Below are 14126 nucleotides of genomic sequence, written 5' to 3'. Positions count from 1 at the left end.
TCACTGGGCTATCGGTTGATTGTGAATCAGCTGATGATTCAATTGACCTCAGTCGTCATTTCCGTGACTGATGTATGCGGGAAGTGTAACACATTGTGCCAAAATCTCTCTGTAGGTGTTCATTTGAGGTGCACCACTTGCAGAAAATGATTCATCACTTTCTTTTTTGTGATCAAATTTTTATTTTGTTTCCTTGCAAAATATTAATAATAAACCATATTCGATTGACCTATTGTCTAACCCTTTCCTCCCCTCCCCACTGTGGCTGGCTTCGGGTGACCTGTGATGGAACAAGAGAGGGAATAAATAAATAAATTATATTATTAATCCACATCATTTTCATACTCATCAAACCATCCAGTGAGCCCTCGTTCCCTGCATGGAAGCAACTACATTTGTCATTTTTCATCACAAATGTATTAATGTTTTCCTTTAATTAGTCACCTGTTTGTAAAACTTTAAGATAATGCTTTTCCCAGACTTTCCAATTTACAACCAACACTTCAGATGTACTGTAAAACAATAAGTAGCCTGGGCTTTTATTTGCATAAATCCCTGAAATCAACAGGCTTATATTTGGGACAGGCCTTTAATTCCTTTCACATGTTTCAACTGTTGCTCAGCAACGATCAGAAAATACAATCCAATTGTTTATTTAAACCAGTATGAATATTACTTGTTTAAAAATTAGGCTTCAGATAATATATCAATAACGAATCAGTCATTTGATCTATAGCGCCGACAGACAGAGCATCAGAGAGTGGGCTGTGGCACTTGAGGATTTCGGCACCCTATATACCGACACAACACCACTTTATCCCGTTAAAACAATATTCACAACTTGGATTAACTTTTATGATAAACTCTTTTGATTATTTTGATCTGAGGACCTTTGCAGACTAAAGGAATATGAATAACTTACGGGGTAATTGAGGAATGGACACATAATTTGAGGCAGCCAACAACTTGGTTTTATACATCCACAGAACTTCTATAAAAAATGAACTGCTTGGCAACCAGACCAGATGTCTGATTGAGACAGGACTTTCTTTGACAAAATTTGTAGCCACACCAGGCTGATTAAAGGGACTTGGCGTTTAATTGAAGTTTTACAGTATCTGGAATTGATTTCTCCTTTTGTTGCCAAAGTGTCAGTTTTAGTCTTGTCGCTTTTAATATAAAACTTTTCTAAAGTTAAACAGCTTGTCTGCCTCCTCTCCACTCATGAGTATCCTGACATTTCATCTTTTGCTGCTCTTGTTTTCGACCCAACTGCCTGCTGTCTCTCTGATTTATGCAGCTTTACTGTTTGGAAAGTTCATTTCCATTAACCTACACATGGACTGGAGATGCATTACATTTACACTTCTTAGTTAATGTGGCCCAATTTGCATATGCATTTGTTCTGCTTTTTTTTTTTCGTGCCCTGTATTTGACAGTGTGATTTCCCCAGTGTGAGCCTCGGTGCCAGAGATCAAAGAGTCCACTAATATGTATAGAACGAATTCATGCCGCCTCTTTAGGGCCCAGGCTGGAGCCAGTTGTCCTCACTGCAGCTGCTCCGCTGTGGCCTTTTCCTGCCACAAGTCTGCGACATTTTGGGTCAGAGCCCAATGTCCATTCAGCCAATCAGATTCGACATGTTTAGCACATTGTTTAATCCTGACTCAGCTGGTGCGGCCCTGATCTGGAGACACGCCAGTGAATTAGCAAAATGTGGTCCGCTGCCCAGTTTTGAGCCATTAGATTAATGGAGACAATAAAACATAAAGCCACAAATAGGATTTAATCTGCATATTATAGTCATATTTGTCAAATTATGTGGAGTGGGGGATAATGGCTTCAGACAGAGCCACAAACAAATGCTCTCAGGTTTGACTCCAATAAGAGTCGACACAGAAAAACATGTTGCATCCAAATGTCCTATTCACACACTACACGTCCCTGTGGATAAAACACACAGTATAAAAATATAATCGTGAGATGTGGTGGGTGGTTATAGATGAGCTGAATCCTTTTCATTTTTCACAGAAGGTATTTTCATTCATCACTCCCTCAGCAGAACATGTCAAGTGTCAAGACACAAACTGAGTTTTATGTTCTCGAGTGGCGCACTTCACTATTGAGAAGTATTTATACACACATACCATACCACACCTCGGATCAAAAGCTGCTCCACTTTTGTCGCAAGGCTGCATTATAAAAAATAAATAAATCTATCTTTCATCTGTAATGAATACAGCAAATATAGCAGTCACATTTATAACCTGCACATTAAAAGAGATTTAGGAGTACTATGTGAGAAATATATTCCTTATGTTACTTTAATAAGCTGTCCGATACATCTTTAATGGGCCACAATTTTTCTAACCATAACAAATGCTGTAAAGCCGCAACAAAGCTCACTTCTGTTGCCAGAAATTGTAATTCAGAAAGAGCTTTATCATTGTTGAGAGACGCTGTGAGAATGTCTTATGTGAGGGATGAATTTTAAAGAGGAGCAGTCGTGGTAAGCTGGCCAAGTTTTTCCACGAAGACGCCGTGTCGCTCAAGTATTGTGCAGATAGCAAATATACAAATGGGCAATGAAGGAAGAGAAATGCCAACATGAGGTGTCTTAGAGAGGTTGGAGCAGGAAAAAGCCTCCAGAACAGCTTCAGTGCCTCTGTATTCTTCATGTCGCTGAATGAATGAACGCCATTCTCCCAAAAGATTAAACCTCAAACATTTCAATAAGCCCTCACACTCTCTGTGTTATTATACATGGCCTTTATCAGGATCAGTTATGAGATGACGGACAGATTTCACAATCAGGAGATGGATTTATTGGTTTAAATGTTGAAATCATGCTAAAATTACTTTATTTATATAGCCCCTTTCATACATAAATGCAGCCCAACATGCTTCACGTGGCGAATTTGGAATGACACAGACACAATTTAAAGATTAATACAAAGAACTGAACATAAAGTTTTGCAAGATGAGAAAATTACAACAATAAGATGATAAAATATTAAAAAGCAAACCGAACAACACAGAACAAACTAACAAAATAAAAGATGGTTAAAAGTCGATTGATAATAAGAAAGTAAATAAATTAAACAGAATAAAAATAAACAAGAGGGGATGAAAAAAGGTAAAAACCAATGGTTAAAACTTAAAAATCAAGACTGTAATGTCACCCCACATTAAAAAGCCAGATTAAAAAGATGGGTCTTTAATGTACTTTTAAAAGAGACTTTTATACAGAGAGAGTTTGCCTTTCTAATATCTAGAGGCAGTGAAATCCACAATAAAAACAGAAAGTGCTCTCACCAGTACTTTTATGGGACACATGAGGAACATTTAAAAGTAAAGCAGTGGAGGACCTCAGTGATCTGCCTGGAACAAAAGATGATAGAAAATCTTTGATGTATGGAGCAGCAAGGTCATTTAAAGGTTTATAAACAAGTAGAAGAACTTTAAAATCAATTCTAAAGATACTGATGGCTGGTTTAGTGACTTCAGCGGTGGTTCACTTCTAGTTTTCTTGTTGACTTTTGGGGGTTGTCCAGTGTAAAGGGAATTGCAATAGTCAAAACAGCTGGTAATGAAAGTATGAGTAAGTATTACAGCAGCTTTCTGGTTTACGTAAGGTCTGACTTTAGTGATGCTCCGAAGATGAAAAAGGGATGTTTTGAAGATCTTGTTAAAATGAGAAGTAAAATTTAAATCGGAGTCAACTGAGTACCATTTTTGTCTCGCTGCTTGTGGCCAAATTAAGGCTGCTTTCAGCCCTAGAGTCGTCTCCTTTGGTCTGAATCAGGGACTCATGTTGTTCCAAAGTTGTATAATTGCCTAGAGTTGGTTCGTGTTCTCACGGCAGCATTTACAAGAGGACCAGGTCAAATGCCTTGTGTGAGAAAGCTGCTCTTGATTGGTCAGAATTTCCATGTGGGAAAAATCCAGGAAGTAAAGCAAACGTTGAAGAAGAGTACACTTGCAAGATAAATGTGACACTTTCTAATGTCACAATGGAGGGACAACTACGCAGGTTGATTTTAGCGCTGCTCATCGTGGACTATATTGCTGTCATTGTTCATTTTAGTCAAACCATACAGTTTGAAAACGAGGTGCGGCTCCAACTAGAAAACAATGTTTTGATGCATTGGATGTGCTGAATGTGCATATTAAGGCAGTACAGGAGGAGGTGCACATTAATAATCCTCCAGGACTGTAACATGCTCATGCTTATTCAACCCTGCATTTGGTTTGGATCGAGGTGGGAATACGTTCTCACCACAAAGGAACCGCACCAGTGTGTGTTTGTAACCGGACCGAGACCACCTCTTCAACAAGGAGCACACCCGAGTGCGATTGCTGTGTTCACACCTGCCCCAACAAACCGCACTTATGGGACGAACGAACTAGAGTTGTCAGCGATACAGACATACAATTGTGTGTCATCAGCATAAACATGATAATTTACATAGTGATGGCCATTATTCAGGTATCTGCTATCATACAACCCTGTGGTTGGTTGGTTTTCTTTCACACCACAAACAAACTGCACTGGAACCACCATGTTATCATTCTGAAGAGGGGCCACTCTGCACAATAACTTTTAGTACTTTAAATATATTTTGATGCCCCTGTGACGCCCTTTTATTTGTGAGAGTATTTCTGCACTGTGGTACTGCCACCTTTTACCTAAGTACAACATCTGAGTACTTCATCCACCACTGTCTGACACTGAGGATAAATTTCACAAGGTATCTGCCTGCTAGCTATTGCTTCAGGGCACGAAAGGAGTTCACTTTACTTTAAGGAGGTTTGCACAACTCACTTTAAAAAAAAAAAACGAGGATTATTTTCAAAAGCAGCATTTTTTATTTATGAATCCCACAGCTATCCATCTATCTGCACATGTCAGCTACAGTATGCTGTGGTATTTTTAATGTGAGATAACAGACCCTTTAATAAAGGTTGGGTAAAGATCGCCATCATAGTTTAATATGTAAAATAGTAAACATAGTGTAGCTCTGAGAGGGATGTGTGTTGCAACTTTATCTTTCTCCACACCACGGAAAGTGAGATTATGATTTTTGAAAATGTCACTGTAGCGCCTTCATGTAACACTTTGTTCGCTTCAGCTTGTCGCCATAATTCCCTCTCAGTCGTCACTAAACCAACAGCCTGCTCAGTCATTTGGTCTTCAGCCGCAGTTGGCTGTGTCCCAGCCCCAGGGACTTGTGGGTAATAAGCCTTGTCTTTGATGATGCTGAGGCGGCACGGTGAGAGGAGACGTTGTTGATGATAAAATGTGTCTGTGTGTGAGCAGGTGGGCTGGTGTGTGTGTGTGTGTGTGTGTGAGGTTACTGTCTGCCACTCACCTAGATAGCACTGAGGTGATTAGGTCTAATGAGTACACACTAGGTGAGCCCCACAGGACTCATTTACCCAGAAACCTCCAGGGCCAGCTGGAGGCTGTTTCTAGGTCATGTTCATTCAAAGGGAGAGAACAAACTTTAACCTTTGAAATCCAAAGTTTTTTTTCGAGAGTGTGTGCTTTCAAACGATTGAACAATACCTCCCTCCCTCTTTCTTTTCTGTCTCTCTTTCTGTAGGACTGGTGAGTTCACCTTGCGTGTGGCTGACCCCCAGCTGTTCTCCCAACCAGGAACGATTCAAGTTCAAGCTGTGTCAATGCAGGTACCGTATAATAACACAGACACTTTCTATATCTCAATGACTGCATCTTTTTTCCCACAAAAGGCTCAAGAGAAATAAACTGTCTTAAAAATGCCATAAAAAGCTGCACCCAGAGACTGTAAATCATCGTATTCTCCCAGCAGAAAATTAGCTACAAATAGATATATCTAATAGAGATAGCTGCACAGGTCCATTCAGTAACATTACAGGTAATAGAGAAGAATAGTCTGCCGGGGAACATTGGTTTCCAAATTTAGTTTACTGTGGAACAATAGGCTGTCTCAGTCCGTACCTTGAGGTTAAAATGCCAGGTTGATGCTTGTGTCCTTGTCGAGAAAGTTTGCCTCAGAGAGAAACATGAACAGTTCAAACACACAGCGCTCTATTTTCAGTTTCTAACAACTTTATACTGTTTACAAATGATACTCAGTTTATGGCCGCAGGCCAAATCTGGCCCTCGATCGGGTGCCGAGTGGCCTGCAAACCATTTTCTACTTCACAATTAAAACAAATTGATTCACACTGGGCATTTTTTTGTATTTTGGATGTAATAAGGTGCCAGTGTGCATATACAGCATCAACATAGAGCTTGTTTATCAAAAAAAGTGCCAGGAGAGGATGCCCGAATCTCCGACAGAGGTCCGAGCAAAGCCCTGAATGTCCTCGCCCTTGTGTACATCTCACCTGTGCAGGGCTTCTGCGACTGGCCCACAGCCTGCTGTCGTTCAGCAAAATTGGCCCCAGGGCAAAGCAAGTTGCTGTATAATGTTGAGCTTTAAGGTCACGGGGTCATGTTCTTGGATTGATTTTTGAAGTTTCTCTCCTCTTGTCAAGCCAATAAATGATGGATAAAGTGACACAGCCAGCAGAGGAGCGGCAGAAAAAAGGACACCAGTTCACTTTCTACAGACAAAGTAAAACAAATAACATTTAGCATTTAATTTATATTATTTTTCTAGTACATGTAAATGACTCTGAATACTCGTCTTTGGCTCATTTGACTGTCAAGCAAACTACAAAATTTTCTCGTATCTTTGTTTGACATTTTAAAGGTCCAGTGTGTGGGATTTAGGTGAATACAGTGGCAGAAATTGAATATAATATAATATAATAAGTGTGTTTTTGTTAGTGTAAAATCACCTGAAAATAAGAATCATAGTGTTTTTTGTTACCTTAGAATGAGTTGTTTCTAGAGCCATTGTTTGACTTGTCTGTTCTGGGCTACTGTAGAAACATGGCGGTGCAACTTGGCAATTTCTGTGGATGAGGACTGGCACCCTATATCGGACCATTTGCCATGTCAAACTACTTAATTCAGTGTTTTTTTTACCAGTTTAAATCACCTGGCCTGTTTGTTTTGGAGAGGAGGAGACCTCTGCGGATAATTCAGCTCCTGGTAAAAACCTCCTGAGCAATGAACACTGAAGGAATTCTAACCGAGAGAAGTTTCAGCTGGTTTCAACCCTCACTGCTGGATACCACGAAATCCCTCTAAATGTTACGCACAGGACCTTTAAATTTTTTGACTCCTGAGTAAATAATGTTTAATCTTAATGGAATTTTTGACCAGGGACGATTGCTCTGAGACAACAAGGGAGGCTGAACTTCCCCTAAAATTTCATAGAAGAAATGGTCAAACATGCACTATTGAATTTACATTACAATAAGAATTTACATTACATTAAACGTGCGCTAGGATGCGTTTAACATCACGACGATGATGTTCAAACATCAGGTGTTTATCACCAGTTTTCAAACGCAACCTCCCTGTCATACATTCTCGTGTCAGCACGGTGGACGTGGAGCCTCCAAGCATTCCTATGAGACAGCGCTGAGCAGGTGTTTTTCATGCAGCAAAGCGAGACGGTCATTGGATAAATGCGACAAAATCGTCACTTCCAGGGAGGCTCAGCTTCCCTGGCACCTAATGGAGCGGTAGGCGGGAGAGGACGCTCGGTGTCTGCATGATGATTGGAGGAATTGTCTAAAAGGCGGAATCCCTTTTCGCATTTCGAGCTCAGTCCCATGCGGATATTTGCGAGTGGAGTCCTCTGACAGAGTGCCGCCCGGAGTTCCTTATTTCCATAAGCCACATAGCTCGTTTGTACAGTACAGGTGTTTAAACCCATCTGAAAACCTTTGAGGTGTGTGTTGCTGGTTCTATGGCATGAGTGTGGTTGAAAAACGGCTTCAATTAAATGTACCTTTTATAAGTTACTGCCTCGCTACAATATGACACATTTTATGATGTAAACTTAAAGTGAGCTTCCCCTGTTTGAAAGACCAGCAGCCGCCACTGTTTTGGACAGATGTAATAAGTAAATGGAGCACAGAACAAATAGATAGTGTGGTTTACAATAAAACAACATATTTAACTGGCTACATGATCAGTTTGCTACAGTGATCCCATAAATAATCATGTTCCTTCAATACTGCTTCACAATATATCCCATCCTTTTTTAACAACACAGAAAAACACTCAGCTGAGAACTTCCTGTATGGCCACCTTGGTATCCAACAGACATCCATTATATATACGTACATAGCATATGAGATACAGCAGCTTTACAGTCACTGTGGACGACAAGCAGCAAAGTTAAATTGGTAGATCGGATCTTTTTTATCAGATAGCCGTATCTGATTTTGCTGCATCATCCCAGCTGATCTGCATCTCTCACTGTTTTGAGACTAAGTCCCACGGACGGACGCAAGGGCTGTGATTGGTCAGTCAAGCTGACCTCTGATTATGGGCCCAATATGGGAAAAAAATAAGGAGCGAGGGATCAAAGGCTCTCCGTATCTCTGTGAGATTTGTTGATGGGTTAGTGTGATAGCTGTGTTACTCTGCACCGTGTGTGTGTGTGTGTGTGTGTGTGTGTGTGTGTGTGTGTGTGTGTGTGTGTGTGTGTGTGTGTGTGTGTGTGTGTGTGCCGTAGAGACTTACATAGGGGACAAAGTGACAGACGGCTGACGGAAAATAGCAGAACTGAAAACATGTGGAACAAATTGAAGTTACGATGAAATTACCTGAGTGGAAAATGTTTCATTTGTCTTTTATTAGGAAAAACTAAATCATCCACATCTGTCACTAAACGCAGACTTTAAAGCAAAAATGTCTTGTTTTAGGAAGTAGCTTTGGTATAGTTCAGTATATAAGTGTAATTACTTTAATTAAAGTTAATTTCTAAAACTGAAATGAACAGATGGGAAAATTGATACAGTCTGTGGGGGTGAGGAAACGTCTCTTGTCTCAGAGCGGCTTCTTAATTCCTGTCAGTGTTTAGCAAACATTGCAACAGTTTTATTTTTTAAGGTCTCTGTAGTAACAAAATCCACTTTATTGCCATACGTGACTGCTTTCTTAAATTTAAGTAAATGAGTGTTGCAGGCGCAGAGCTCAGAGTGCTGCGTGCAGATGGTGATTGAGTGGAGCGTCGGTGTTTGGGGGGGACTGCTCAATTACACTATCACTTGATTAGCTCAACTTTCTCAGACAGTATTAACAGAAGCAGCTGATAAGGAAAGAGCAGTAATTTATGCACATAACTCAACGTCTGTGACTGTGTTTTGACTGACAGTTGGTCGGCCATTTTAGGCCACAAGTTTCCTGCTAGTGTCACTATTTATTACGATTAAACTCATATTATTATTTAACAGCAGCCTTTTTTATGCAAACAATCCATGAGACTTTAACATTAGTGCGAGAATTTGTCCCACAATTTGTCAACAGCTTCTATCTTTATTCATAAAGCATCGCTCAGGAATGAACAATTACATTTTCGTTGTTGAATAAACATCCCAAAAGGACTTGAATTAGCAATGATTTGTAACACTTCATGGATTTCATTATGATGCATCTCATTTTGTGAACATAAACTTCTAATATTGTACACTTCTACAAATCTGTATTACTGCTTGGTCTTGAATCTTTGATGAATTATACAGTCTTTGTTTTTATCTTTTTTCTTTATCAAGCATGACTATTCATATTTAAGAGGGGAGATTTTTTTTTCCTTCTTCTTCATCTTCTTCCTTCTTTAATATCCTTGTGCATGTGCAAATAGACTAGACTCACAGAAGAACACCATAAATTGCTTTTCAAAGGAAATAAGGCAACAAACTTAAAAACAGACATAAATACAGGCTTTGGAAGATTAAAACTGAGTAGAAATAGAAAATAAAAAAAGAATAAGACCGTCCTCACCACAAAAACAACTAGACTTGTTTTTTGTTTAAAGCTTGAATAACGTATGTTCAAAATAACAGGACTAGACTAAAACATTGACACAGACAAACAGGACAGCTCCTCGTAATAATAATTAACATATATGCTTTTTTATGATTTCATTTGGTAAGTAACCGCCAGTTTGGGGCAAAATTTTGCTCTGATGACATGATGATGCTCCATTATTGTAATATTAGACCAAGTATTTACATAATACTACACATTTACATTTGTATGTTTCCATACACACATTACATGTGCATTAACAGGGGTAGTTCCCAGGAAAAACTATATTTTTACTTTGCATGAAGTTCATTACAGTGTGTGAATTATATTATTAGGTCACCTTTTCTTGTATTTCCTTTGAAAGACATAAAATATGATTAAACACTGTGTCCTAACCACAAGCAAGCGTCGCTCTGTCTCCACGCTGAATCTGTTAAATGTGCACTTTTGTTACATCATGTAAACAAACCTCATAGGTTACCTATCAGCTGTGCGCTAGACTGGAGATGTAACCACTTAAAAGATGGGTGTGTACTTTCTATCAAACCTGGTCTCCATAGCAGGGGTGATTGCTCTGAGACAACAAGGGAGGCTGAACTTCCCCTAAATTGCTCTGAGACAACAAGGGAGGCTGAACTTCCCCTAAAATTTCATATAAGAAATGGTTAAACATGCACTATTGAATTTACATTACAGTAAGAATTTATATTGCATTAAACGTGCGCTAGGATGCATTTAACATCATGACTATGATGTTCAAACGTCAGCTGTTTATCACCAGTTTTCAAATGCGACCTCCCTGTCATACATTCTCGTGTCAGCATGGTGGAGGCAGAGCCTCCAAGCATTCCTATGAGACAGCGCTGAGCAGGTGTTTTTCATGCAGCAAAGCGAGACGGTCATTGGATAAATGCGACAAAATCGTCACTTCCAGGGAGGCTCAGCTTCCCTGGCACCTAATGGAGCGGTAGGCGGGAGAGGACGCTTGGTGTCTGCATGATGATTGGAGGAATTGTCTAAAAGGCTGAACCCCTTTGTGAGTGACAGTGCTTCGCATTTCGAGCTCAGTCCCATGCGGATGTTTGCGAGTGGAGTCTTCTGACAGAGTGCCGCCCGGAATTCCTTATTTCCATGAGCCATATAGCTCATTTTTACCGTTTGTAAACCCATCTGAAAACCTTTGAGGTGTGTGTTGCTGTGGTTCTATGGCATGAGTGTGGTTGAAAAAAGCTTCAATTAAAGGTACCTTTTATAAGTTACTGCCTCGCTACAATATGACACATTTTATGATGTAAACTTAAAGTGAGCTTCCCCTGTTTGAAAGACTAGCCGCCGCCACTGCTCCATAGTCATCAAAAATCAGCGCTTGGCCAGTGACTTCCGGCGTCAGACACCGATAAATAAGGCCGACCTTTCACTTCGGCATGATACCCGGCTGGTTGCTGTCACGGTTTAACGGTGCCTGGCGGCGTCAGGTGGAAACGCAGCAGGACAACAACAAAACTTTTGAAGTATTACAAAAGAATCCAAAGTATCTGGAATACATTACTTTGAGTAATCTAATGGAAAACCTTAAAAATGACAGTTTAGGGCATGCATTTAGTAATCTGTAGTGGAATAACATTTAAAGGTAACCCTCCCTACACTGCCAGCTGCCCACCACAGATGGTTTTCATTTGCATTATGTCACCCACCAGCAGGAGCATTTATCAGTTCAGTGAGGCGCAGTGCATCCTGGTAGATGTAGGTTTTCTACCTCTTGAGCTAAAGCAAATGCCGCAGCCCTTTCTTCTCTATTTTCTTTGGTCATGTAGCACCAATTACAAAAGTATCTGCCTCTTTCTACTGCACAGACAGCCCAGTTTTATGAAAGGCCATCTCTCCAGCAGTGAAATTCTTCTTCAACCAAGTCGTTGAGTTCTCTTTAACCAAATGAAACCCTATGTATTAAGATGGCAGATCAGAAAACAGCCACATGAGTCACTCTGGTCATTTTGAAGGCACTATGTAGTCTTAACAAACAGTAGGAGGAGTTGTTGTGTTCTCCGAGATGAGACATTGATCTTGTCTTTTGTTCGAAGGGCTACATCTCCATTGTCTCCAAGTCTATTCAATTTACAGACAATTCTGACAGCAAACATCAACCCTCTGTGCTGTTCTTCAATCTTTGAACTTCTCCCCTCCAAGAAAATGCAGCCGCAAACGTCACAAAGAGAAATGCACTGCCACAGAGTCTCTCTCCACATCAAAAGCACCACAAACACTGATGTAACTCAGTGTTGTTTTTGTTTACACTACTGTTACAAGGACAGATTCCCATGAATTCACCTCGGCCTTCCTTTGAAAATATAGATCTTTTTAGTATTTGTTCATTTGTTTTACAGAAAGTCGAACAGACAGAGTCAAGGTTTGACTCGCTGTGAAAGAATCCATTCAAACCTTATTTTCATCATCAGGACAAAACATACCGTGGGTAGGGAGGCAGGTGTACACTCAGCTCTGACTAAATGAGTATGAGCGCACACGTTTGTACCAGCCAGAAGTGACACAAACAAACTACATTGTATATTCTCCCTAAATGCAAAAGGCACTGTTGAGCGGTTGACTGTAGAGCAGGATGGCATGGAGAAAAAGACCATTTGTGCTTCTGCAGCCCCTCTACGTATAAATAAGGTTGAAAAAACCCAGATAAATTGTTGATTGAAATCTCCATCAGATCCCCAGCCAGCAGGCACCTCAGAATGTAATAGCCTCAGGAATGAATGATCTGAGCTGCAGATAGCCTTTCCCCCCTCTGACAGGAGTGGCTGCCTCTTTTGAGAAAAGTTTCTAAGAGTCCAGTATCTACTAATGGCATTTCTGCAGAGGTGGTCTCACACACACACACACACACACACACACAAAGCACACAAAGCACACAAAGCACACAAAGCACACAGCACTTTTTGTAGTTTACATTTCACCTTAAAGTGGCAACCTTTAAGCTTCTGAGACGTTTGCTTTGCTCTGGTGATATCTTTGCTCTCTTTGCTGCGAGCTCTCTGCAGTGCCCTCAGCTGTCAATCAAAACTGACACCTTACCTGTTTTTTTTTTAGAATAAAAAAGGTATGTAGCAGTAAAACTAGTGTTAAGTTTGAAGTCCTGAACAAAATGGCATTTAAAACTAGGGATGCACTTATTGTGAAATTCTGGGCTGATATCCAACACATTCTCACTCCGACCTCGTCACATATTAATGTTTGCCCATGGACGTCCAAGGTACCCTGGGTGTGCTGGTTGTCGCTCTGGGACGCCGTGTCAATTTTTGCCTGTTATATGCATCATCTGTTTTCAAAATACACTTCCATCTTCGCAGGAAATGTACAGTTTCCATACAGTCTCTATCAAAATAAAAGCACTACGTCGGTAGAATCCTGCAAATTGACGTTTTTTTTCATTCAACAACATACGTACGTGCTCACATTTAGCCAACACATGCACATAGTTGGGTTAAGGAAAAAAAGAACTGGGTTTAGCTTTACAATCTTTCAGGAGGCGAACACCAGTCGACCAGTTGAAAGTCGGTAGTTGTTGGACTCATCCACCACAACTCAGGCTTTTTGCCGCCTTAACTTTTGCTGTTGTCCCGCCACGTTTCCCCCTGATGCCACCAGGTGCCGTTAAACAATAACGGCAACCAGCAGGACGGTGAAAGGACGGCTTTTTTCATTGGTGTCAAACACTTTGTTTGATACCCATGTTTTTTTGTTATTGTTGTTCATTTTGTTTTTGTTGTCATTCCTCCCTTTTGCAGCGGGGAAACAAAGAAATCTTTATTATAGAAAATAACTGAACTGTTTTAAGGTCATTCAGCACTTTATTACATCATCTTTGAATGAGGACGAATTCAATCATGCAAATTTATGAAACAACCTTATATATAACCTTCTTTCCAGGGGCGGGCTGGGGTTGAAATTCAGCCCGGGAGCTTGATTTGGAGAGACCTTTTTTCCGATCACATGGCGGACGCAAGTGGAACCGTAATTTTTACACGCATTTTTCGTCCCAAACCCGGACCAAACCCGTGGGTCCGGTCAGGTTTGTCAGGCCGGCCCGACCCGTCTGGGATGATAGGGCCATGTAGGCAGTGCTTGCTAACCGCTTGTATCCCCCCTTAATATAGGGTGACCATATTTTGATTTCCAAAAAAGAGGACACTCGGCC

The 14126-nt window shown here is 40.5% G+C and overlaps 1 protein-coding gene across 1 annotated transcript in view; it reads left to right on the top strand.

Annotated features, from left to right (window-relative positions):
- fras1 (Fraser extracellular matrix complex subunit 1) overlaps positions 1-14126 on the top strand; it is a 399990-nt gene that overhangs the window by 272564 nt on the left and 113300 nt on the right. The window contains exon 27 of the mRNA XM_050050884.1: positions 5607-5691. Coding sequence (XP_049906841.1) covers positions 5607-5691 — 85 coding nt within the window. The remainder of the gene's footprint in view (positions 1-5606; positions 5692-14126) is intronic.

Source organism: Epinephelus moara, chromosome 8 (genome assembly GCF_006386435.1).
Source record: "Epinephelus moara isolate mb chromosome 8, YSFRI_EMoa_1.0, whole genome shotgun sequence".
NCBI classification, from domain to species: domain Eukaryota; kingdom Metazoa; phylum Chordata; class Actinopteri; order Perciformes; family Serranidae; genus Epinephelus; species Epinephelus moara.
The sequence above is the reverse complement of the archived record's forward strand: the minus strand, read 5'-3'. Positions and strand labels throughout refer to the sequence as shown.